This window comes from Accipiter gentilis, chromosome 2, assembly GCF_929443795.1.
Source record: "Accipiter gentilis chromosome 2, bAccGen1.1, whole genome shotgun sequence".
NCBI lineage: Eukaryota > Metazoa > Chordata > Aves > Accipitriformes > Accipitridae > Astur > Astur gentilis.
In genome coordinates, this window is record NC_064881.1 from 2,963,486 (window position 1) to 2,990,348 (window position 26,863).

General features: G+C 36.5%; 1 protein-coding gene across 5 annotated transcripts in view; it reads left to right on the forward strand.

Moving 5' to 3' along the window:
- The window catches only part of MIB1 (MIB E3 ubiquitin protein ligase 1), an 80,078-nt gene that overhangs the window by 25,593 nt on the left and 27,622 nt on the right, over positions 1–26,863 (forward strand). For all 5 annotated transcript variants that reach the window (XR_007509652.1, XR_007509655.1, XM_049829141.1 and 2 more), the window contains exons 6-12: positions 1,437–1,641; positions 3,234–3,417; positions 3,737–3,881; positions 5,046–5,179; positions 6,231–6,338; positions 10,209–10,406; positions 12,904–13,055. Coding sequence is in view for 3 of the 5 variants with exons in the window: in XM_049829141.1 (XP_049685098.1) it covers positions 1,437–1,641; positions 3,234–3,417; positions 3,737–3,881; positions 5,046–5,179; positions 6,231–6,338; positions 10,209–10,406; positions 12,904–13,055 (1,126 nt within the window). In the remaining 2 variants the exon portion in view is untranslated. The remainder of the gene's footprint in view (positions 1–1,436; positions 1,642–3,233; positions 3,418–3,736; positions 3,882–5,045; positions 5,180–6,230; positions 6,339–10,208; positions 10,407–12,903; positions 13,056–26,863) is intronic.

Here is a 26,863-nt window from a genome sequence, read left to right on the forward strand (position 1 = left end):
GTTAGTTTGGCTTTGTGTGGGATATCAGACCAGATGAACTCTTAGAGATCCTTTCTTCCAGCTAATGCTTCTATAATTCTTTTCTGGTTTATAGCTCTTCCTTTCTTAGACTTCCCTGTCTCATCAGGGCTGTCTCTGGGATGTTTGCTGTCTAAGTTTTCTGTCTGGTGAGGTCCATATCAGTAGCTTTTCTGAAGAATTCATTGTTAACTTTGTCCTCAGCAGAAGTGGCTGTTCTCCATGTTATGTATGTTTTGCTGTGAAGGGTGCACACTTAAAATACCGTTCCATCTGTAGGTTCTTTAAACTAAGACCAGGACAGAAAGAAGTCACTGAGTGGTCACAGAAGTTAAAGTCCATTGAACACAAGCATTTATTCATAGCTGTGTTTTCTTTCTCAGCGGTTTCCCTTCAGTAGTATCAGATTCTCTTCTTTGCTGTTCTGTCCTCTGGAGACTTTTAGTGCTGCAGCAGCGCTGCCAATATCTGGTGTGGATTTCTAGAATCAGTCTCCCTCCAAATAACATTTTGTCTCTGTGTCAGGCTATTTGTTTGTACTTCCTTACTGTTACAATGCAAGGACCCTTTCTCCATTATTACCCCTTGCTTGGAAGAGGAAAAACAAACACACACACACCTGCTTAGAGACAGCCATATTACTGAAGGAACTCTGCTCACCCTGTCCTTTGCCACTGATGTTGCCATTGAACTCAACCTACATGACTTCTACAGTTGTTGTTCTACTCTTCACCATTCTGTGGATGGCACAAGATACCATCTTGTTCTGTCAGCGAGGAGGTCCATATTATCAGTTAACACAGCTTGATGTGTTTGAATGTATGCCATTTCCCTCCAGCTAATGAATTTTTGCTATGACACGTTTTGAAAGTGGGCATTGTCCAGGGACAGTGTTTTAATTTAAAATTCGCAGGGTTTTTTTTTGTTTGTAGTCATCTCCCTACTTAAAAGGTTAAAGATTTTCATCACTGAAAATCATTTTGCAGGTATTCTTTTGCCAGTGTTTTCTCCACATTCAAGTACTGACCCAATTCAAAGCCACTTTCTGCAGGCCTTCTGCTTATCTTTCAGCCTCTGAGTGGATAGATGGCACTTTGTGTATGACTCTCAAAATTATCAGAGCTTTTATGTATCTAGATGTCTAATACCATATGATAGCTGTTACTGTCCCAGTTAGAGCCCATAGTGGAACCTGTCATAAGTATTTAGCGTTTGCCAGTGTCATTGCTATTTGCCTTGAAAACTCAACAAGAAACACACAATTCGCCAGAGGTTGAGAGGTTTTTTTCACCTGTTCAATCCCTTTTACCTATTGGCCACTGCAGTTGCAGTCATTGATTCTCAGAAATTAACTTCTGTTTAAATTGTGTGGAAAATTAGTGTGGTCATGTAAACACTTTCTTCTTATTCCATTTCAGGTGAGCAAAATGGTAACAGAAACCCTGGTGGGCTGCAAATAGGTGACCTTGTAAACATTGACCTTGATTTGGAAATTGTACAGTCTTTGCAGCATGGTCATGGAGGATGGACTGATGGCATGTTTGAAACTTTAACAACAACTGGAACAGTTTGTGGCATTGACGAGGATCATGACATTGTAGTACAATATCCAAGCGGCAACAGGTTTGTTGTATAGCCTTCATCACTGATTCTCATAAACTTCCTTTTCCTTCAGCACTTGTGATCACTTCGTACCAGAAACTTTCTGTTCTCCTTTTGTGTCTGTTAAGATTTCTGTGAGAATTTTTATATTCCTTCTACAATGTGTAGTGAGGGCTTACCTTTAAACATGATTTAGTGGGAAAAGGAAGTTTGTTGCCTCTCTCACTTGGTGAAAATTTGAGTCTAAAATAAGGAATGACTTTCTGGACTACTTAGTTCCAAAATGTGGTGGTTTAAGCAGTAATTTATTTTTTAGTTACAAAGTATCCCATGGTTTCAAGAGGAATGGTAATAGCAATGCATTGCAGGTTTTCAGGAAAATAGGTTAAGAGGACAGGTAACAAACTTTTTATGTTGGGGATCTTGTCTAATGTAGAGTGACCTTGACATGATGTGTATCTACTGTCCTATTATTCAACGTAATGTTAGTTTATGTAAATATGGACCGAGAATGGGAAGTGTTAGGGAAGCTGTTACCAAAACCACTCCCTGCAAGCAGTTTAGGTTTGAAATTTGATAAGCTGCATCCATGCTAACAGGATTCAAACCCAGCTCTACAGCTGTATCTGAGCTAACATGTCCACATGGTTTTGTGTTGTCTTGCTCTTAAGTATTGGGCTTATCTTTAAAAAGCAGCTGATGACTGGAATATCATTTCAATTGTATCTGGAGACTGACCTGTTCAATTTGTCCAGTAAAGATTAACAGTGCATTATTCATTCAGGCTTTCCCTCAATATGTTGTTTGTTAATATTGCAAAGTAATGCAAAACAAAGCTGTTTCCCCAGCTAATACAAGCTGAAGGGATGCAAGTGGCTTTTCTTCTGACAGTCATGGCTGCAGAGCCAGTGAAAGGAGCTGCTCTGTATTGTGATTTCCTCCCTGCCTTTGCCCTTTATAGAGATTATCTGATGCTTCTCATCTAGATCACATAGCTGAATGAAAATCAACCCCAGACCAAATGGCAGGTAAAGGAGAGGTCACCATATTATATATTAAAATAGAACTCAGCATAAAAACAGCTAAATGCCTCTAAACCAGTAAAATTTATAGTATAAATTAGGATAGTTTGGTTAAAAATTGAGGTGTATCTGGGACATCCATTTAATTGAAGGGTATTTTATAACTGAATGTTGCAGCTGTGACCTAGAGGGGGAGGGGACAAAATTCCATGTTCTTCCCATGTTTTTTCCTGGCAGTCCAATCCTTTGTGAGACAGCTTGGCTCTTCCCCTTTTCAATCAGAGTTGTATCCTTCTCTCCCTGGAAAAATTAACAAACTGTATAGCTACTTTCAGGACTATTATATTGCTGTCAGCTTGCTTCCCCTTACGCAGGATATTTCTTCATTGCTTTTACAAATGTACATCTCTGAAGATTACTGTGGAAATATTCAACTAAAGAGCCACAGACAAGTTTATGGACAAAAAACGGTTAACAACAAATTGCAGACAGTTTGTAGGCGTACAAGCAGAATCTTGTCCAACAGATAATTTGTAAACATTAGTTTTGCTTTGCATGTTTAGAATCTACTTTAAATGATTAATTGTCTAGGTGGACGTTTAATCCAGCTGTTCTCACCAAAGCCAATGTTGTCCGAAGTGGAGATGCTGCTCAAGGTGCAGAAGGAGGTACCTCTCAATTTCAAGTGGGTGACCTTGTTCAAGTATGTTATGATTTAGAGCGAATTAAGCTTCTTCAGAGAGGTCATGGAGAATGGGCTGAAGCAATGCTTCCGGTAAGTAGTTGTATGTTTGGATTCATAAAATGGTAAAACTTCTATAATATGTCTAGTTATGCTTGCTAATAAATATCTGGAGGTTGTGGGAGTCAAAGTGATTTTCTTCTAAGTTAGAGAAAGTGTATTTCATCAAAGGTGGTGTAATACTTGCTCAGATATAGTAATCTGCTTAGCCTGATGAAACTTAGCTAAAGGTATTAGTGACTGTACTATTAAACAATGGACTTGATAAAACTTGTGACTTACTATAAAACATTCAGATTTCTAAATATTTTATTTTTAGTATTATTTGCATTTGATGTTTTCTTTAATGCAGACTTTAGGTAAAGTTGGTCGGGTCCAGCAGATCTATTCAGACAGCGACTTAAAGGTAGAGGTTTGTGGGACATCTTGGACATACAATCCAGCAGCTGTCTCAAAGGTGGCATCAGCGGGATCTGCTATAAGTAATGCATCTGGTGGTAAGTTTGAAGAATAACCAGTAATGTATGTATGTCAAGTATTTGTGTTAATAAAAAAATGGTTAATAAGTACTAGCACATAGTTTGTATGCAAGGTTAATACTCAGGCTTGGGGTTTGGCTAACTGATGTTATACCTTTGAGAAAGATACAAGAAAAAGCTTGCAGTTGGTATGGAGATGTTGGTTGTTGTCTTGATAAGGTGCAAAAACTCCAAATCAAATTTGGGTTTCTGTTTGGCCACAGTGCAGGGATGTCTTTGGAGGTCTGCTCTGAGGATTTTAAATGATTGGAAGGGACATTAGATAGGAATAGGGACTAAGGCATGAAGAGAGTGTCACTGGCTATAGCAAGCAGACTCCTTGTTTAATAGGTGGTGTGGGATAGCAGGCATAAGTGAGGGATCTGTTACAAGCGGTTACTCAGGATAATATTCTTTCCATAAAGTTTTTGTCTTAAAATCTAGTCAGACATCCTTTGACTAATTACAGTGGGATTTTTTTGGTGTCTATGTAATCACATTTCAGTTCTGTTGAACCTGGTCTGATTCATCTAATAACGAGGCAGAAAGACTATCCAATTGTTTTATGTTCTGTTGACTGTTTCACAGATCAATTAAACTGAAATGTTTTTTCCTTTTTTTGGTCACAGCTAGTTGTTTTTTTCTCTTCACATATTTGCTTTAATGCCAAGAAACCTTTCTACATAGTTTTCTAGGCTTTTTCCTAGGGAGGCATAAATAGAATGAATTTTCTGCAATAAAGACAGTCACAGTGGCCTTAAAATTGGCTATAAGAGTAATAGGACTTAGTGTTTCAAATCAGAGGGCAGGATATACCCAAAGTTAAGCTAGAAGACTAGACTTGTTATATCAATATGTAAATTCATGTTTTTACCTCGTCCCCACCCTTCTATACTTTGTGGTAGGCAAGCTATTTGTGCTTCAGTCAACTTTGTTTTGAAGTGTCTGATGTGACAGTCTCAACTGTCTAAAGGGTATTGGAGTGCAGTGCTTATTCAGAACTGAATAATAACTTAGAGCTGTCATTTTGTGGTGGTTTGTGTATTACTACGTACATGCCTTTAGACACATGACAAATTTAGCTGTTATTTTTCTGTTCTTCTGTGATTAGAATTGTAATTGTCCTTTGTTTAATAATTATAGAGAGGTTGTCCCAGCTATTGAAGAAATTATTTGAAACCCAAGAATCTGGAGATCTCAATGAAGAATTGGTTAAAGCTGCTGCCAATGGAGATGTTGCTAAAGTGGAAGACTTGCTAAAGAGACCAGATGTAGATGTGAGTCTTCTGTTTGGGGAGTACCTGTTCTGGGGACCTGTAATACTAAAGGAAGTGAAGCTGTCCTAGATACTCCTTGCCAGTCAGTAGTGTGTCTGCACAGAAGTAGTACAGCTGGTTACAGTGTCTATTCTCCCATTTGTTGTCCTATGAAATGTGTTGGGGGGTGTGTGAAAATAGTGATTTATACCCTTTTTTGCCAGACAGATTTTGTGTTCTATTGTCTGCCATGAATTAAAATACCTTCCAGCCTCTGTTTGCCAGAGTCGGGGCAGCAAACCAAACATTCACAATTAGTGAAGGGTCCTCAACTTCTTTTGTTTTGAGGGGGATAGAAAGAAGGAGTGTAGATTTGGGGGATTTTTTTTGCTGTTGTTGTGGATTTTGGTTTTTTAACTCATGAGGTAGATCATCTAATCTGTTCTCTGTCAGATTCCTTAAAACAACTTGTCTAATCACCTAGTACTGAAAAGTATAAAAGAAAATGCTTAGGAATTATAGGACTTGGTTCAGGGAACATGTTTTAAAATCACAATCAGATGTTTTTCTCACTACAGCAGTAGTAATTTTTGCAGATAAGAGACTAAACTCCTTCAGTTCTGAAGATTGATTTGTAGCTCATGTTTATACAAAACATGGTATTTTGTTCAGACTGACTCCTGTTGTTGCCATAAATTAGAAAATGAAGTTAAATATACAGCAGAGCAGAGGGCTGGTATCATTCTGAGACCTGTTCTCAAAATATTGCCTTTACAGTAGCTGAAAGATGAAAGTTTATAATCCAACTATCGTTGGGTCTTAATGTTTGAAATAAATCCATTTCTGGCTTTTTTCCTTCAATCTAGCTAATGTTACAGAAATAAAATAGAGAAGACGTAGGAGACCATCTATATGTGCTAGAAAGGCAGCTGTCTAAAAATTGTTCATTTGATACTTTCTTATGCATGCTGTTGCTTTAAGTTTTCTAATACACTTGCATGTATACTGCTAAAGTGTCTCATAGCTATGTGAGTATCTTGCAACTTACCTCAAAGTATTGATATGCTTCCAGGTGAATGGACAATGTGCTGGACACACAGCTATGCAAGCTGCTAGTCAGAATGGCCATGTTGACATTTTGAAGTTGCTTCTGAAACAGAATGTGGATGTAGAAGCAGAGGTAACCTAAATATTTCAAAATACACTTTGTGTCTCCTCAAGTTTTAAACTTTGCTAAATAACAATTTTATTGGAGTTGCCTTCTTTTTAAATGTCAGAGCAAGTGAAAAACTGTTTTTCTTACTATGATTATGTTCCCAAATTTGTTTTCTACTAACAATATTACGAAGGGTCAATATCTAATTCTTTAGCACCTGTAATTAAGTGAAATATAATGCTAATATAATAGACCTGTGTAAGCTAGTATGTGATTGTAGCAGATGAAGCCCCATCTTTATTTCCTTCATTTCAGCAGCAGAATGCAATAGGCTAGCATGCTACCTGTGGCATTTGTAGAAAAAGATGTTGTTGGATGCTACATCTCCAACTTCAGATACTTACTGTGCTTCTTATGTACATTGTTCAGTTGGGAGACAGTTCTCCATTCTTAACTAAAGCAAATTTGAGCAGAAAGTAATAACAGTATCTTTGGGTATGAAATGCCAACTCTGCTTCCAGTTTTTCAGGTGTGGGTTTGGGTTTTTTTGGGTTTTTGTGGGTTTTTTTTTAAACTTCATTCAAAATGGAAGGAGTTCTTTTGTTTAGGTTTTTTAGAATTATTGTTTGTGAGAAAATTATCTATCAGCATACTGCGATATTTGCATTTTGAATTTATTTTGCCTTTTTTACTTACACAGAATGCACTGATATTGCAGCCTTTGTTCATTTTGTGAAGCACAAGAAAGAGCTGTCAGATTTCTCTTAAGAATATAAATTAAAGCCTAACAGAATGCTTAGAAGTTAATAGTGTGCCCAGTCATCACTTACGTAACGGAAAAGCAACTTTACAAGCTTGGGCATTTATATTTATATTGTATTTAATATACGGACGTTGTAATATGTTAAAACGTTAATGAAGCAATGATGTAATTCTTGGAACTAAAATTGTTTTTATATTCACAGATACACCATTGCTTTGTAAAGGTTTTCTGCTCAATTGTAAAGATGGCTTAGATTTGACGCAGTACATACTTGCTGTGGTCTGATTTCTGTGAAGTAGTTTCATTTTAGAAGTAGTGCTTTCACTGCAGTACATATAGCATATACAGTTACAAACTAGACTAAGCTGCTTTTCATCTGTACTATGGGATCAAAGCTGCTGTGTTAATCAAGTGGTGGGCTGATATGTTCTTCTCTGGTATAAGGAAGGGTTAGAAGCATTAGAAAGAGAAGTAGAAGCTCTGCTTAAACAGCTTCAAGATAATACATCTGGTAATCTGCTAGCAGTAGAATGGTTAAGAGTTCGTGTTTGCTCAGGCTTCAGAAGTATTGTAACACTAGCATTAAAAAAAAATTCAGGGATTTTATTTGAATTTCCAAGCCTTTTTCATGTAACTGAGTTGCTTAAGTGAAGATGGTAGTCCTATTTAATTATATAATTGCATTAGTTATTAAAATTAATATATAAGTATAATCAATAGATAGTATAATTACTAAATAATATAATATGATTAGATTAATCATTATATGTTTCAGGCTTTAAAAAATGCCAGCTGCCTATAAATTAGTGATATGAAGACCCAGCAGAGCCATCCCATTAAGCAGAGAGCAAAAATTTAGTCTGTTTACTTCACTGTTGTGGTCTGTGGCGTAGAAGCAATGGATAAAAATCCTTACTTTGCCTGCTTTATAGCTAAGTTGGCTATATTTACATTTACAGTCACTGCTGCAGAGTATATACACTCATGATGATATTTTCTGGGGATGGCCTCGTTGTTGTCTCCTCTGTGCTTATGTCTCTCACAGCTTTATGTAGAGTACAAGTGGTCTCCGTTTAGTCAGAAAACAATTTGTTACTGATAGGGTTCAGAAAGCCTGATGTAGATACTATATAGTAAAAATACATAGCCTTCTAGTCTGCAGAAATTAATGGGTATCAGTTATTATATTGTCAGTATTGACAATATATTGTTGACAAGTATAGAAAAGCAGTGCTTTTAATATTTAGATTTATATCTAAATATAAGTCTTAGGACAGATGCTAAGTTAGTTGCTAGCTTTTCCTAGGTATATTAATATGGTCTTGTGTAGAAAATAGACAGCAGGATTCAGCTTCTGAGATTAATTGTTTTGATGCTGAGCTAAAAAAAAGCACGTGCTTTCTTGGACCTCTTCTCATTAAAGTAGGAAATCTAAACATTAAGATTTTATAAAATCAATGGTTTGCATCTCAAAATTGGAATATGTTAAAACTGTAAAATATTTAATAAATGATATGTGGGGTTTCATCAGTAAGTATCTCAGTGTACTCTGCAGACTGCAAATATGAAAAGACAAATTACCACATACCTGTGAAACAAAGTGCTCTGTAAATATAAATGTTGTAGCAGTTTAACACTACTGTCAGGCTCTTGATAAGTTTCACCTCATAATGATCTTTATAACCAGATGAGAGATACAGAGAAGTTCCCCTTTCTGATCCTTTCCCCTTCCAAATGGGCAAGCTTTGGCTTCTTTTGGCTGTTTGTGCTAGATGAGCCTGAGAAGCAATCCTGCTGTCTTAGAAGACGATTTCATAGCATGAGTTGATTTAGAAGGCATAAATATATCTTGTTTTCAAAAGCTGCTGTTTACTGCACTGACTGTCTTGAAAATCATATTCATATTTCAAAAAAGATATATTTGATAATTAGCAGATAAGTCTCCTTACATTTTTTTAAAAAATGCTGTAATTGGTCTCATTGTTCTCTTGTAATTGTGCAAATACAATTTATTCTAAGAACTATTAATTTTTGCATTGATGTAAAATATATTAGAAATGTGTTACACATAATAAAAATAACTTTTGAAAGACACTGCTGAAGGAGAGGCAAATTGATAAGAGAAATTAAGCTTACCCAGGAGAGACATCGTGTGCACCCTTGAGCAGTCATGATTTTTTCCTCCTTATAGTTTTCAGTATTAAATCCTATAAATACATAGTAATATTCCACTGTGCACAAAATTTGAGTTGGAAACTAGCTTATGGAAGTTATTATTTTATTGAAATCTGATATATATATATATATATATATACACACCCCTCCCATTTTGCTTTTAGCTTTTGTATACTGTCATTAATGTTGAAATCACTTGATTAATATTTGAAAATGTTTCATGTAGTACAGTCCACTCTTACGGATGTTAAAATAACCCAAACTGACAAATTTATGACTTTCATACCTTAATTCTCAGTTTGGATGAAACTGAAACAAACTGAAATTAATCAGAGCTTTAATGCTGTGAATTATCATCATAGAATCAGAAATTCTAATTAATTTCAGCATCAATCCAAAATTTCCATTGGAAAAGGTTTATAAACTGAAAACTAAGACACATGTAATCAATAAATACTTATTATACTTATTATAAATACTAGCTTAATTGTATGAACAAGGCAATTCTCTTGTCTTATACTGTGATTTGGAATCTGTAACACTTCCTGGGTTGCAGGAATGGTTACCCTGGGTTACCAAGTATAACGTGTTTGGGGATTGGGTTTTTGTTTGTGGGGTTTTTTTTGTTTGGGTCTTTTTGACAGTGGTTGTCTTGTAGTAAAAACCCCAATGAATCTATTTGAGTTTCTGATGAACACATCACACAAATTCAGGGCAATGGTTGTCTATGGCATAGAATATTATATGCTGTAGAATATGCATGTTTATATATGAACAGACTCTTCATCCTCTATTGCTGTGGTTTGAGCAATTGTTTTAATTAGATATTTGGATGGTATAATTTTTCTTTATCTTTAAAGAGAAATCAGATATGCACAATTGTCCAGTTTAATCTTCTTGTTTAAATGCAAAGGAAATGTGGAATATACTGGGTCAAATTAATGTTTCTACTTTAGGATAAAGATGGAGACAGGGCTGTCCATCATGCAGCCTTCGGTGATGAGGGTGCTGTGATAGAAGTTTTGCACCGAGGCAGTGCGGATTTGAATGCTCGCAACAAACGCAGGCAGACTCCACTTCATATTGCTGTCAACAAAGGTCATCTGCAAGTTGTAAAGACTTTACTGGACTTTGGCTGCCATCCTAGTCTCCAGGTAAAGTAGATAATAACGTATATTTACTTTTTAACTACTGAATTTTATGATCTGCTGTATGTCGTTGCTGTGTATAGGTGATAGAAGAATAATGGAAAATAGGATTGAAGGGAATGGACCTTGTGAAGTTACCTGTACCAGCCTCTACCTCAGCATGTGATCAGCTGTAATAAAAATGCTATTAAATCTATTTGTTTTCTTGACAGCTAGATAGGCACCTGATTTATTCTAGCCAGTTGATGTTAATTGGTATTTTCACAGACTGTAGTTATCTGTAATTGTTAACTTTCTTTCCAGATTAATTCCCCCTCTATCGAATCCACAGCTGTTGGCTCCTTCTGCAAGGCACAGCTTTGCATTTTTTGGCTGGTGATACTGTGGAGTGTTTCACTGAAAGAAAACCTTTTTTCAGGATTGACCCATCATTGATAAAACTATTTAGCCAGATTCTTTTTAAAAAAAAAGTTCAGCCTTTTATCTAAAAAGCCCTTGTACATAGGGCCTCCAGTACCATAATTTCACAGGGAATTTTATCTTTAATGAGTGTGGTGGAAGCTGTGACATAGGAGTGCAACCTCCTGTTGAAAAGGTAGAAGCCTGCTATCAAATAAGCAGGCATCCACATTCTGCATGGGCTAAATGCAGCCACATGCAGTATATTAGTAAAAGAAATCAGAATGGGTAAGTTTGAAGAGGTTTGCAACAGAAAGAAAAAGCTGTAAGGTTCTGGGCAAATCAAGATACACAGTAATAACACATTTACCTCCTTGTTTTGCCATGTCAATGATCAGTGATTTTTCTGAAGCTGTATATCCACATTAAAAAAAAATGAAGAAATTTTTTTGAAATTGGTGAATATAGTGATTGTGTAGTTATCTGCTTCCACCTGGGTTTATTGGTACTGTCTTGATCTTCCTGAGGTTGAGCTGTTAGCCAGCTAACATCTGTCCACACGCTATTTAGTATTTGTTGAACAGTAGTTACAATAAGAAATCTGATGTGTTGAGCCCAGTAAAGGGTGACTATCATAAAATGATACATGGGTAGCCAAAATGGATGTGTCTGACTTTAAATTATAGAATTCTGTCTGGATTGAAAAAAATCAGTAGAATGGTGCTATGAAACTCCGCCTGGAAAATGTAATTGTCATTGAAAATAATGAACTTTCAGATCCTGCATGTGTGCTGAGGATCTCTGATGTGCAATTGTGAGTAGGCGATTGATTTGGTGGATGAGAGCACAGGGAAGGCAGACAGAGGCATAACTGGAATTTAGCTGGCCAGCACTGTACTACTCAAGCAAATTCACTGTGTAAACAGAAATATGTTTGTCTGTAAACAGTAAAATCAGGAAATATGATCAATTAAACCAAATAAAAGCTACATAATTTAGTTTTGGCAAACTAGTTCACGCTGGTTCAAGTGTTTACATATTCTGGCACTTTTTGTTTGGCAGTTTTTGATTCTCTCTGTAAAGACTGTAAAGATTTGTTTTTCTATTAGTGTATTGCTGAAATGTTCAGTTCCTGTGTTAGTTTGCAGTTGAGTCAGTGTCAGTGACAAAAGACTTCCTGACTTATATGGTGTTAGAATTTTACTGGAAGCATAAATCTAGAGAGTTTGCCTATATAGTGGCAAGTAAGCTTAAATGGGTGTGTTTTCTCACTGTTAGTCTAGGGCATTCCTTTTCAGTCCAACCATTTGGGTCCTTGAATAAGTACTGTACAAAATGCTTCTAGGAATAAAAAGTATTTTTCCCTTATTTGGGATATTTGAAAAATAAAACATCAAGCTAAAAATATAAATTCTTTGCCTGTTCAATTATGCACTGAAATATTTTCATGTACCTTGTGTAATGTAATCTGGTATAAGCCACAACAAGTTTAAAAGCTTAATATTGCTTATGACATTGGCCTTTGCTTCATGGAAAATGATCTGCTTCAGTTAAAACAAGAAATGTGCCTAAGTTTTTCTTGGACTGCATTTTATTTTAATTTGCTTATGCTTTTATTTCACACAGTCTTTGTCATATTGTCTTGTACATGGTTAATTGCTGGCTCAATCTTAGACTTCATCAGTCAGAATTCCCTGTCTTCCCCCTGTCTGGGTAGTCTCCTCTCTGTTGCATTAATTTTTGTTGCTGTCCTATTACTCATAAATTGTAACTTAGCCATCAACTCCATCTGGGTATGAGGCATGGAGAAGTTGATGTCTACACCAGTGTCTCCAGTACTATCAGATGCAAGGCATGTGTGAGTTCTGGTAGTAGTGTAGTCATAGAAGACTGGAGCCCTGGGTGGGTTCTCACTGAAGGGTTTTCAAAACCCAGAGCAAGATCAGAAAGTAGCTTGCTCTGAACTCTGCAGTATAGCAACACTTTTAGGTCTGAAGAGCTGTTTTGTGTTTGTGTAGTCAGTTTTTTTCTAGGGATATTTAAGCATCCTTTTTCTTCAATGTGGAAGCATGTAGAAATTGATGTAAACTGTTTCTGGTTTTAGGATTCTGAAGGTGACACTCCACTTCATGATGCAATAAGTAAAAAGCGTGATGACATCCTTGCTGTATTGTTAGAAGCCGGAGCAGATGTTACTATCACCAACAACAATGGGTTTAATGCTCTTCACCACGCTGCACTAAGAGGAAACCCTAGGTAACAATTGGGGTTTAGAGATTATTTTATCATTTGTAAAAGGAAAACAAGTGCATGGGAGGGTAGAATTATGGTATTCTTTCAAAGATCCTTAAACCTGCATGCACTTATTTCTTAAATTTTGATGTTGCTTAGATATGCGTCTTTCTAATACTTGGGAAGCCATTATTAGAATGAAACTAGTAGTCTGCTCAGTTTAATGCTGTATTCAGGTAACTCCAAATCCTTGGGAAATATCATACGGCGGCTGTAAAATTTTGCCAATAAATGTTTTCATAAGCAAGTTATCAAGTAAGATATTAAGATAGGATTTGTAAAAATGTTTCCTCCCCCTTCTCAGATATTGGGAAAGGGATTTGAGGCGTTTAAGAAGTATGTATTTGTGAATAATTGTTATTAAAGGTGCCATGCAGTTACAAAGTGATCTTAGGATTGTTGCATTAAATTGTATTTGTCAGTACAAGAAACATTTAGTTTTGTTTTCTTAAAAGTATGTATACAAGGAATTTTGTATTTCAGCTTTTATATAGGAACTTACCTGAAAAAGTTAGTTTTGAGGCATAATTTTTTTATGCTAGCTGCATACTATACATATACATTCAATCTTTGGTAAGATAGCTTTCAAAAACTATTGCGTAGATAGAACTTAATGGAAAACTTGCTGCATTGCTGGTTGCTTATTACATTGTGGATAAATGGTATTCTTCAGAGCTGTCAGTCTAGCAAGACTTCAATATGTTAATCATGTGGTGGAGAATTTGGTGTAGTTTACATGAAATAAGAAGTGTCTGTTTAATTTTACTAAATTCTGCTACTTTTCACTTGAGTGAAATTGGACAAATAAGGCTGTATATTAATGTATGGGAATAAAATCTGGGTTAGTCTTTTAGACCATAGCTGTAAAGACTGATAGTTAAAAAGTAAACATAAGCATTTATATATGTATATAGAATGGAATCACACTTCACAAAGTAAAAGTAGAGGTTGGAAGTGTTGATAGGAACAATAAATGTGTTTACAGTTTTCTACAGTGTTCATAAAACGTCTATAAGAGAACGTGTCAAGGACCTAGTGAAGGGAGCTTATTTTTGGCATTCAGGAGACAATTCTTTCAAGTCTGACTTGGTAACTTACTTGCTTAACACAAATTCTCCTTATTTACATAACAGCATTAGCTGGGAGTACTGTTCCCTGTCTCCAGTTACCTAGATGGGGTATTTTGGGGGTTTTGGTGGGGGTTTTTTTGTTTGTTTGGTTGGTTGGTGGTTAGGTTTTTTCTGCGATGCTTTCCTTAGGCTCTTGTGAGAGGCAGGGAAAGGGGCGGTGGGGCGGTGAGGGAAGCTCTTCACAGGGATGCTGAAGATACTTCTGTGTGTGAATGTTTTAGGAGCTGCAGGCTTTTTCTTTGATGGAGGGATCCAAATTGTAGTTCACACTGGATCAGTTTGACAGTTGGCAGCATGTGAGGCATAGTGCAAGTTTTCCCAGAGCCTTTTCTCCTTTACAAAAGCTTTTACTGGAAGAATAGGAAAATGTTACCAGTATTAGTGATTTGAACCCTGTGTTGGTCCTGCCCATGCATGGGTTTTCACTTGCATCTAAACCAGTTAGATATCTAAAGCTGTTAGGTATCTATTTTTTTGGTTGCAGTTATATCTGAGCACTTCTGAAGCATGTAAAAAGAGAGAATCTTGTCTCCATCACAGAAGTAGTAGTTTTATTTATTCACAGCATTAGATATTTTATACATCAACCTGGGAAGAAATTAATGAAAAAAAAAGCAGAAGAAATCTACTTCGAAAATTCTTTAACTTTGTTTTTGTCCTGGCCAAAAAATTATTATAATTTGATTAATTTAGGAGTTAAGTTTTATTTTATTAGGATTTTAGTGATGGTCACTTATTTCATTGATTCTGTAGTGCTACTACTGGCCTCTTTCTGAATGAAACCAAAGGTTTTATATTTGCCACTTTTTCTAATCTGATAAAGAACAATGGATATTACCAATCTATTAAATGCACTAAGCACCAGCTATTTAAAACACTGTTAAAAATAACCACTTGAACTTCAGCTTGTAGCTGGTATGGGTCACAAGCGGAACATAATATATTCCCCTTGAAACCTTACTTAAGGACCTGTCTTTCCTAATCTAAGCTTTCCTGCTCCACCTAAACTGGAGTTTTTGTGCCTTCAAGCTGTGGTGCCTTATATGGAATACAGTGCACTAAATTCCCCTTAAGGTCAAATATATAAAGAAATGTTATTTTATAAAAGTTAAACATATATTCGTATATGTATGTAAGTGTGTATGCATGTGTGCGTAAATATCTACATTTATAAAAATAAAATACTTACTATGTATGTAAGTATTGTTAAAGTTCACATCCATCTTCCTAGTTACTGATAATAAAATAAATGCATGTGTTAAGTGCGTGGATACCACAATAAAGTGAAATAGATTTCTACAGAATTTTTTCTAGTTGATATCAAACAGGTATTTGGAACCAATTTCATCTTCAGTGCAACACCTATTCTGCTTCTTGCTTGAGTTCTGACCTTTCCTAAGAGTAGGGAGATAGATTTCTACAAAAAAACCCAAAACACAACAACACACAAACTGTGCTGAGGAGAACATTTGGAGGTTTTTAATTTTTCAGATGAAAATGAATGCTTATATTCTATTTTAAACATTTGAATATTAGATAAATATTATAAGAAAAAAAGCATTTATGTCTAATAGCTTAGATATTTCTCAGCACTTAATCTTCCATGACAGTTTGGCGGTGTTTTCCAGAAGTCAAGGTTAAGTGTGTTTTGGAGACCATCCTATTATTAGTGGATTATTTCTCCTTTTAATAATTTGCTCCTGTTCATACCTTGTGAATTGGTAGAGAAACAGAACTTTTGGTTTTCATGCTAATGTGTAATGTTGAAATGCAGATTGGATGCTACTCAGTTTATGTTGTAGGTAGCTTTAAACTCGTGCATGGGAGAAGGAGCTGAAAGGAAATTTGAAATGAAGTGTGGGGAAGTTAAGATTTTGTTTAATACATGGTTTCTTGTTCATGATTTTTAACTGAGCCAGTCATATTAAAAGTGCATTTATTTTGGACTTTTTTCGAAGTACTGAAGTACTGTGAACCTCAAAGCTTGGCAGACTTTGCCTTTTCAGTGTTAATGGGATTTTTCAGACAGAAAAAAGGAGAGTAAAATTTGAAAATATTGTACAGATTGGTTATGTTTTTCCATGTTATCAACTCTTGGTTGTGTTTGATCTATTCGCATACCTGTGACTTCAGATTTTTTGAGCTGAAAACATGACTGAAGTGTAGGCGTATTTTATATCCGTTGCCCCAGTTAGTTTTAGATTTGGATTGTATCTTGTGAAGAAAGCTTTATTCACACTGTAGCTAGCATCTTAAATAGAGGCTGCTTTTAGAGGTGACCTGACTCTGCACGTGCTTATGACTAGTTCTTCAGAGCAATAAATTCTGCTGGACTTTAAATAAAAAAAATAAAATAGGCAAGATGCAGATTTCATATCTTGCTGTCCAATAGCAAGGAGTAAGTCATCTTTGTGTTCATAAACTAGCAAGTAGGAGGTTGTGGTTTAAAATGGAATTATATTTTTTTCCCATGATTGTCTTATTTAGTAGATCTCTCCTTGTTTTTAGACTTGCAGATGATTTGAGCTGGTTGGCAGTGGAGTTTTTAACTGGTTTTAGCGATGTATTTGAGAGATGGGGTTTCTCACCTGTACTTAGTGTTAATGAGTGTTTCAGGGACTTTTGTGTTATATTGCCATGGAGGTCCTCACAGAGACAAGTTGTGAGGTAATCAAAGAGTTGTACAATTATTTTTTTTTAAGCCAGTAAGAGGATTTTTTTGCTTTCAGATTTGCAGTTCCCACAGTAAGTGTAGGTTGAAGCTTAGTTGAAGCTGAGTGCAAAAAAAGCATGCTCCTAAAACCCCTTATTAAAGTATTATGTCAGAAAATGCTTTGAAAGAAGACTTTTGTTCAAGTTGATTTGGAGAAAGAATATAATCTCCATGAACAGACCTATAATTAGATGGCAGATCAGCCTGTAGCTGTTGAGGTCAGTGACAAACTTATTATCTTTAAATAGTAAATAATATGCCAGCATGTGCAGGATGGCAAATACAGTTCCTTCCCTGTGGAGTTTCCTCCCTTGTGGAATTAAAAAAAAAGGGGGGTGGGGCGGCACAGAAAGAAAGGTGCCCCAAAAGCAAACTTGTCCTCCGTTGCCAATACTGTTCATGATTGCTTCCTTTTGATCAGATTTTTTTGGTCAGTTCTGTTACAAAGGGCAACATACTTGAGGAAAAATACAAGAGACAATAAAACATTGGAAAATGTGTTTATTTCACTGTTTACCTGTTGTCTTTATAAATGTTGTAAGAGATCAGTTTTCAATGAATGTGGACAGAACGTTGAATACCAGTAGCTGTTTATTTACAAATAAAACCTTGAAATTTTGAAATGCAGAATTCACTACACTCCTTGTTACCTTCCATCTTCAAGGTGCCTAGAGTAGTTGAACTCAACTGTAGAGAGGACTGCGTAATAACTCTGAGCAGACTTAATGCCCAGTTTTAAAAATAGGAGAAATCCTGTAGTGATCAATGCATAGCTACAGCTGGTTGAAGGGGACCAAATCCATTGAAGAGGTGATTTGGTTCCATTTTACCAGCTTTAGCAAAGCATTGGAGTGCAGGAAGGTTATAATTCAGTAATGCATTTTTAAATACATGAACAGTTCAAAAAAACATGTGGCTTTCTTCTGTGTTACATGTTTTGTTTCTGGTCAATGCAAATTTAAATTCCTTCACTAATTTGGAGACAGCAGAATGGAAAGCTGTATACCAGCAAGGCCTGTACAGTATTCAGGTTTGTTCCTTTCTCGAGTATTTCCTTGAGGATCTTTGGATGAGTCTCAAATCAAATTATAATTGCAGTTTTAACTTTTTTCTGTCTGCAATAATGAAATTCTAGAGTAGTGACCAGAAACTGTAGTCTTACAACTTCTACTCATGTAGAGCTCCCTTGCCTCTTCATGTTAAACTTTACCGGGGAAGAAGGTTTCAGTTTCCCCTCACCCTCCCCCCATTCATTTTTTGGCAGTTTCCCTTTTGCAGCTGCTGTAATGCTGTAGTTGGTTAGCACAAGTATAAATGTAAAGTGCTTCAATTCCATTACTGTATCTCTGGTTAGTATTAACTTTTTAGGAATGATTATATAATATAGCAGGATAGATTATTTTTTTAACCCTGATAATATATGTAAACATGTTTAATGCCAGAAGAATACCGCTTTTAAAGAATTATCTGGGGTTGCATCTGATTTCTTTGAAATTAAGCTCTTTAATACATTTGTGTGTGCTCACATAGCTTTTTTTTAATGGTGTATGCTGAATTCTTTTTGAGCTTTGACTGCAGTGGGAAGTAGGGGGCAACCTTAGTTCAAGCCAATCACTAGTAATGAGTATGTCAAGTATAGTCTACATCTGTTTGTTGCGTAGTCTGATGCTGGTGAGAAGATTTATGTAAATACATTCCCAATGCTATGTATCCTAATAGAAACATAGCAGGTGTGTCACTTGGACTTAAGCATTAAGATGGCTATAAAATTAGTTTCTATTTTTACCAGTTATACAGGAACTGTTTTACAGATACAGCTGCTCAAGTGTGCTTTTGGATGGCAATACAGTTTCATGTACTGGCCATATCGGGACAAAAAACGGCCATGGAAAAAAAGCCGTGTAGCATTTGATAATGTCAGCATCTGTTATCCCTGTCAGTCACACAGTTGAAATGTTTGAGTTACAACTGTGTCAGCAGATGCCCAAAGTTCAACGTGTGCTCAGTTAAAATTGAACAGCTGATCTAAGTGATGGATGTGACATTTCGGAGTGACTGGATATGTATTCTTAGAGATATGCTAACATGAACTAGCAGGAAGCAATGTCAACATATAATTTTAACTTTTGTATCACTCTGAACTGTCACTTTGTTTCGGAATAGCATTGCAATGTTATACAAAGAAGGCAAGAAAGAACACAACATGATGAATTGCTACCAAAAACCTTTCAAAGTAAATTTAAGCTGTTAAAAAGTTAGTCTCATTATATAGTGGAAGCCAAATCAATTGGTGGTGAGGACAGGAACTCTTCAGGAAAAGAAGTAAATGCTTAGCATTTAACCCCTCTGTAAAGCTGTTGGTAATACCAAATTGCTTCTATGAGCATGATCAAGTTCAGTAGTACTGCTCCATTTAGAAAAGCTACTACAATTTGATTTGTTTCCCACTGTAAACCAGGTTTCAATTTAGATGTTAAGAGACTGTAGTCTTCATGCCAAAATATCGTCTCAGAAGTAGCTTTTAAAAACAAATTAATATTTTACTTAAGAAAATGGTTCTGATAAGATAATGTTTCTTGTTTATATGTTGTTCTGTAGTTTCAGGTAATAAAAATAGCAGGCTATGTAGAGTATTAAATACTTGAGAATTATGTGAGTATTTAAAAATAAGATTCTCTAAAAATTGTGCATTGCCTTTTTTCTTGTTTTTTTTTTTTCTCCCATACATTTTAGTAAGCACAGGGGTACAGTTAGAATCTTTAACCTAGGCCAAATGTGCCTACTTATTCTGGACGTATCCTATTTAATAACTGCCTTTAGAAGGCTGTTGTCATGAATAGGAATGGCTGGATTGATGAGCCAGGAGGTCTTTACTCGTATTTTTCCTTGTTCCTGAATTTGATGTTGAGTTTCTTTACTTAGGGATGGTATGTGCCGGTATATTTTAATTAATACCACTTTTAGAGCTTGAAATTGTTGCAGGACTATTTCTTATGTAGTTCTTACAATTTTCTGGGTGCTACAGAATCATATTTTCATGGCCAATTTTCTTAAATTTGTATTTAAAAGAAATTCAGCTTATTTGAAAATGGTATTTAAGATAACTTACCTTTTAGGTTGTAGTTGTCATTTGTGTTTTCATTTAGGAATCTGTCAATAGCTTTAATCCGCTGACTAGCAACTGTGGCCTAGAAATCTCTGTATTGTCACTTTCTGTGCATAAACCTGACACTGCACTTTGTGTCGAAGAGCTCAGTGAGCGTAATAAGTGCTGATTTGGAGAAAATTCTAACTTAAGTCTCATATATTAAATTGCAGAAGTTATCATACTCTGTTTTGGCTATCTGTTTCTCTAAATCACAGCCTTAAGTTCTGAGCTGTTTCTACTTGTGTCTTAGTTGCAACCTGTAGATTAAATATTCTATGGTAGACGTAAATTTAAATACTACCATCTGAAGTACACAGAACTGGCTGTGATTAGTAGAACAATGGCTTGTTTTTAATGAGATATGTTTAGATAATCAGGCTTTTAAGATTAGTTTAGGATCTATTAAGTGAGGAGTACTGATAATGATAAATTCTGCAGCTATGCTGCAATCTTAATTGGTGCATTTCAAGGGTTCATTTCCAGCCTTGTTTTGAATTCTTTGTTTACAACTAATGTTCTGTTTATCAGCTGTGAACAATTCTTCCTACCCACTGTTACAGTCACTTAATTTAATGTTTTGTGATTTGTTACTAACAAGTATGAGTTATTTTGGCAATACCAGCTGACCCTTAGCAAGCTAATTTGTCACATGAATGTCATTCAAACAAGAGGGAAACCTGTTTCTTCCAACAGCTGTTTAGTTTCCTCTTACTGGTCGTTCCGTGCCTGCCAAAAATACATACTTCTTTACATTCCATAGCATTGTATGTTCATATGGGTACATAAAGAAGTATGTACTCTGAGCAGGTACACAGAGTTGCTCGACTACCTGTCAGATGAACCTGAAAAGTATTTTGCTGCTTTCCCTTGCTGTCATTAGGTAAAATTCAGGCTGACAATTCTTGGCAAGAACAATGTTACGATTAACTGATGGTAGAAAATAAAACTTAATCTAACTGAACTTTGCAATGCAATTTACCTGCACAGGGGCTTAAAGCCGGTTATAGTTCATTGTTCTGGGATGGCATGGACTTTAGAAGTGCTTTTCCAGTTTTTTGCAGCTTCTTGCTGTTCATGCTGAGTGACCACGTTTGAGTGGAGAGTTGAATCGCTGGTAGCTTTGCAATGTGTTTTCTTGGAATTTGTAGTTGTATTCCACTGTAAAAACTTCAGCTTCCTCCCAGGTCTTCTAGCTGGTGTACAGTTTGCATCTAGTGTCCTGAAGGGAAGTAGAGACTCATCTAATACGGTAGTTATAAACCTATTTTCCTACCCTCCCCAGTCACACTTCCATGCTTTCGGCATCCCATCCCTTATATTGCAAGCTCTTTGCAGGTTTATACTTATTTCTGCTGTAGTTCATAGTAGTTTGAAAAAACCAAACAAACAAGCACATGCCACTGGTGATCCTGCTTATCGTAAAGATGATGACATTGAATTAAGAAAACAACCTCTAACTGCTGTGACAGGATTTGGATTGTCAGGCCAAGGGTCACATGTGAAAGCTAATACCTATTCAATGTTTCTGGAAGCACCTTTTTTTTTTTTTTTTTTTTAAATTGCCACTCACCTGCTTCAGCCAAAATCTTGTTCACACTTGAAATATTTGAGTCAACTGAAAAAAAACCCCACCAAAACCCACCCAAAAGTCCTCAAAGAAACATACCCCAAGTTTAACCCTGTTTCGTCAGACTCTGCGCCTTGGTTTGGAATGGTAGTTAAATCTTTGATGTGCATTACAGGTTTGACTTCTAAGGGACTGTCAGATACAGCTTATGGTTGCTTAATTTGTATTTCAGGAGCTGATTGGGGTTACAGTAAAGAGTAAGCTTTGTCTTTACAGCATTAGAAGGTAAATTTGAAATAAGTTTAACAATTAGTAAATGTAATAGTCTTAAGGAAAGCTGAGAGCAGAGGAAGTAAGAATTTCTGCAGCTCATGACAAAAACCTAGTGCAGCTGACAGAGAGCAAATCAGAGTGTAGCAGTAGCTAGCACAGTACTACAAGGAGAAACAGCAATGCAGCATTAGAATCACAGCAGTCACATTCTAGTTTTTAAGTAGGTTGTTTTCATGTACATCTGAGATAAAGCACCTTGAAAATTTTGCTTAGACCTACTTGAGAACTCAGCATTGCACTACCACACTGTTTATTAGATTTTCTTTTTAAAGTTGGTCATTTTTGTAGTTGTGCATAGGAAGATAAGAATATATTTCACTGAAATGAACAACCAGTTAATGGCATTGCAATTTTTGAGTTTATCTTCTTTAAAAAGAATTCTGCCTACCAAGCAAGTTGGGGTTTTTTGGCTATGAAATTTGGATTAACGTTGTTTTCTTTCAACCTGCTCTTTACACTACAAATGCTTGATACTTTAACACACTCAAAATTAAGCTGTTCCCAGAGTAGAGGGATTAACATAACAATAAAAAAACATTTTAGTAAATAAGATATACATGCAGAAAGTCATAGGCATCCTTTAAACGTGCAGAATAATGCAGGTCTCCTGATGTTCTATTACCTGTAAGCTTAGTATCATGCAGCATTTGCAGTTGGCAGAGAGGTAATGACCTAGAGACACATCAGCAGCAGCCATCTCATCCTGAGTGCTCTCTCACTCTATTCGCTGAATCAGCTCTTCATTACATGGGAGGGGGAGGCAAGGGGGGGTGAATGTCGGTGCATACAGTACCTCACCACCTTAAATAGATAAAACTTAAAAGAAAAAAAAAAAGCATGAAGACGGGTGCCTAATTGGCACCTGCTGCCTTTCTTGGAATGCTAAAATATGGATGATGTTGTATAGAAATTATACCTTATGTCTGCTGGACTGAGAGTTAAGACTCCAAGGATAGATGCTAGGAAGCCAAGGGAAGGTGAACTTAGCCCACTGTCAGATGAAAATAATCACAGGCAAAAAGAAAAATACAAACCCAACAAAAAACCAAAACCAAGCCTCCAAAAGTTGGAGTCGCTTCCAAAAAAAAAAAAAAAAAAAAAAAAGGCACAAAAAAAGCGCGATCGTCTCCCCCCCACCCCCGGCAAATATTGGTTTCTTCTAGTTCCTTAGATATTGCACTGCATCTTTTCTTGCTTGAGGTTATGTTTCCAGGCTTAACTGTAGGCAGGTCTGTGTTGAAGCTACTTTCCATCTTCAGAGGTCAAGTCTGCTAGCGAGGTCAGGGCTCCCACACGCACACTACAGAAGACACTAACCGTATTTCCCACTTAGAGGGCACGAGCAAAACTGTTACGGCTTTATAGGCAGCTAAGCATTTGAAACATGCACTCCCAGGCAAACAGGCTCTCTTGTGCCTCTCTCTTCCCTGACCATATTTAGTCAACCATTGCAAAAAATAGTCTCTCAGCTGTCGATTGTCGATCCGGCAGCGGAGGGAGCCTCTATCCGGCTCTCTGCCGATTGATTGTGCAGCCTGCACTTCACCGCCGCTCAGCCATTTGTCCCCAGGTTTTTTTAGCACTGCCAAATAAAGCGCTCTCTCGTGTTTCCAGTTAGATTTCCCAGGTTTTCACTGAGCTTGCGCTCCTACTAGTAAACCCTGATGAGGTTGTCACTATACTTAGAAACGGGGTGGGGGGGCGGGGGCGGAGGGGGGGGGGGGAGGGGAGAAAAGAAAAAAAAAAAGAAAAAAGAAAAAGGCAGCCCTGCTAGTAGCAAGGCAAGGACTTCGCACAGATACAGAACAATTAATACCTTGTGCTACCATGGCAGGTTGTGTAACCTGGCTTCTTGATCGCTGAAAAATGCCATGAGTGACAACATGCTGTTTAACCTGAGGTCTAAGCGGCCTTGCGTACGTCCAGTTTTAAGCTTTCACCTGCAAAGTGTGCTGTTGTTATTTATAAATAAGAAATTGGTGTTGATTTGTGGCCCCACATCGCCATATTCAAATCAAGTTAGAAATTATTTGAAAAACAGATACCTTTGCTTTAATCAGTAAATTCATGTAATCCCTTATTGTTATGTTTAATAATTCCATAGTATTTTGTTCATAATGCTTAGCTATAAAATTACTTTTAAAAAAATAAATGCATGTGTAAATTAGGTGCTACCATTCTTTGAAAAAATTCAAATGTTTTAGAAGGAAAGAATAAAAAGATAAATCAAGTGAACAGCTCAGTCCAGTAATCTGACTTTCATGCGCACAAAACTGGCCTGTAACAAGACCAATAGTTACACATTCAAAATATGAAAAGGGGATTTCCTTATTCATAGGGAGGATATGCAATGTTTTCTTCAGAAAAGAATACAGTAAGCGAAATTTAGCCATTTAAATACAACACTCAGGAGTGAAAAAGCTGAAAATCTCTCAATCTAAAATTAAACTAACTTATTAAATGAAAATGTCATCTCATTGAATATTTATGTAATTAGTAGTTACTAACATGTTAAAGTTTGGTACTGTAAGGTAGAATGTGAACTGCAAAGTCCTGAATGGACCGCTATCTTGGATTTATACTTCCCTTGCTTCCTCTTTTTGTGTTGACTTTGTTCTGTGCTCGGTAGCTGCTTACTCCATAACTTCTGTTGCAGTGTAGCTTTCTGGTAAAAGTCAAATTTATCATTTCTCTTTCTTCAATTTCATAATCATACACTGGAGGCAAAATTGTTGTGCAAGATCTAGGCTAATACAGAATACATTTTTGTGAAATCCATGTAAATTTATATATCTCGTTGTTTCTTTAGTTTCATGTATATTGAAATCAGTTTTTCAAATACCAAGAGGTACTTGAAAATCTGAGAGACAAAAAGAAGGAAACAGACTGTCCACTTAAACTTCTGCCATCTGAGCCATCAGTCAGATATGAAATGTTAAATGCTAATTTCAAGATACAGTGTGCTCAGTGATACCAGTCTAAGGTACTAATCTATTCTTTGTTACTGAGGGATACTTCCTTCTTCATTCTTCCAGTGTAACTCCCTGTACTGCACAGCGAGTGTGGCGTGAACCGGATCGGGGAACTGATTTGGCTTGAAGTTGTGTGCTGACGTGCACTTAAGATCATATCGTTGCCAAAAATAGCACTGTCCTGCTCCTGTGTTACTTCTTGCACTACGTTGGTACAAATATTTCTTTGGCTTCACAGTGAGCAGGCTCAGAGTACTATTCTGTGTGAGAAATAATCCAACAAAAAGGGGTAACTTTTTACATGCTGTGTTTGGACCACTTTTGGGGGGGGAGGGGGTGTAGTTGAGCAGAGGTGGTAGTCAGAGGACAAGAATGGGATTAGTAAAAAGTAGTCTTGCTTTTCTATTGCGTTGTAAAATGCATATCCGACTACGTAGCCTTGAAAGAAAACTTTGCAATGGAAACTCTTTAAATCTGATCTGTTCCTTCAACTGTTTGAGGATGTAACAGGAAATGGGTGAACGGGTTTAGCTGAGCTGGGGTGGGAATAAGTGGACAAGAGGGGGGTGTTGGGGGGGAATACTTCAAGCCAGGATTGCTGTAAAATATCTTCTGTTATAAAACCATGTCACACTGAGACAGTGGAAAGCTGACCTGAGGGAGGAGAATGGCAGGAGAGTAGAGAAACTCGCAGTAAGAAAGTGCACTGAATCATTACAAGCCCTAGAGATACGTTTCCTGATAAGTTTATGCTGGTCTAAGACTTGCTTCTGGAACGGGCAGTCTGCCCTCCCTGCAACTTTAGCTTCATCATTTCCTTACTCCTATCACTTCTAGTGATTGTGAAGTTGCAGGGTAAGTTGGATTATCTCATTGATCTGTCTGAAAGCAAACTTGCCAAATCAAGAGTCTGGCAGGTTGCTTCACTCCCTAGAGACAGTGATGTGTCTGTAGAGCCAACATAATGCAGGAATTAAAGTGCAGGGAAAAGTGGGTTTGTGTCTTTCAGTAGCCATTTAAAGTTAAATGTGCTTACGCTTATTTGGGAAGTAGCCTCTCTGTTTTTTGTTCTTTAAAAAACCCAAACAAACCCCAAAAGGCCAAACAAACAAAACCACCCCACCACCATCTCACAAACCCTCAACCTTCTCCTTTTAAATCATTCTGCAGTCAAATGGCAGTTGGTAGCAGATAATCTTCCCTAGGTTTTCTTGATATATTTTTTTAAACAGGGTGGAAGGGTGCCTTTGCAGTTAAGAGTGCTAAATTAGGAATCTTTTCTATACAACAAAGTGCTAGTTTCATTTTGCTACAAGTACTTTTATCTTGTAGATTTTTCAGATAAATCTATTGTATGCAGCATTCTCAGGTAATGCTGATGAACATCTGGAAAAATACTGAGTAAAATACTGCATAAGGAAAGAGATTTTATCTGTAGGTTGATAATGAATAATATACCATATGTTAAAACTTTTGGTCATAACAATGATTTTTTTATTTGGTATGTCTAACGTTGTAACTGGTGTTGAAACAACTGCTCTATGTGGCTAAAAATGAATTAGTGTATTGTTCAGATCTGTGATGCATTTTATGTTGCAAATATAAAATTCAGGCTGTTGAATTTGCATTCTGCTATTATTTATAATTTAAATACATCATATATATGTTAAGCCATGGTTCCAGACTCTCTAAAGACCTGAATTTAAAATAACAAACAACAACAACAACAAAAACCACAACAAAAAACCTCATGTGGCAAGTTCAAATTAAAGGTGCATTCAGGAGCATTTGGAGTTATTATTCTACATCTCAAATGTAATGCAGTATAAATGAGTGTTCCTTCTACCAAATCACTTCTAACTGTTAGAGCTTGGACTGTCTTTTATGGGGACAAATTAAGTGAATTATG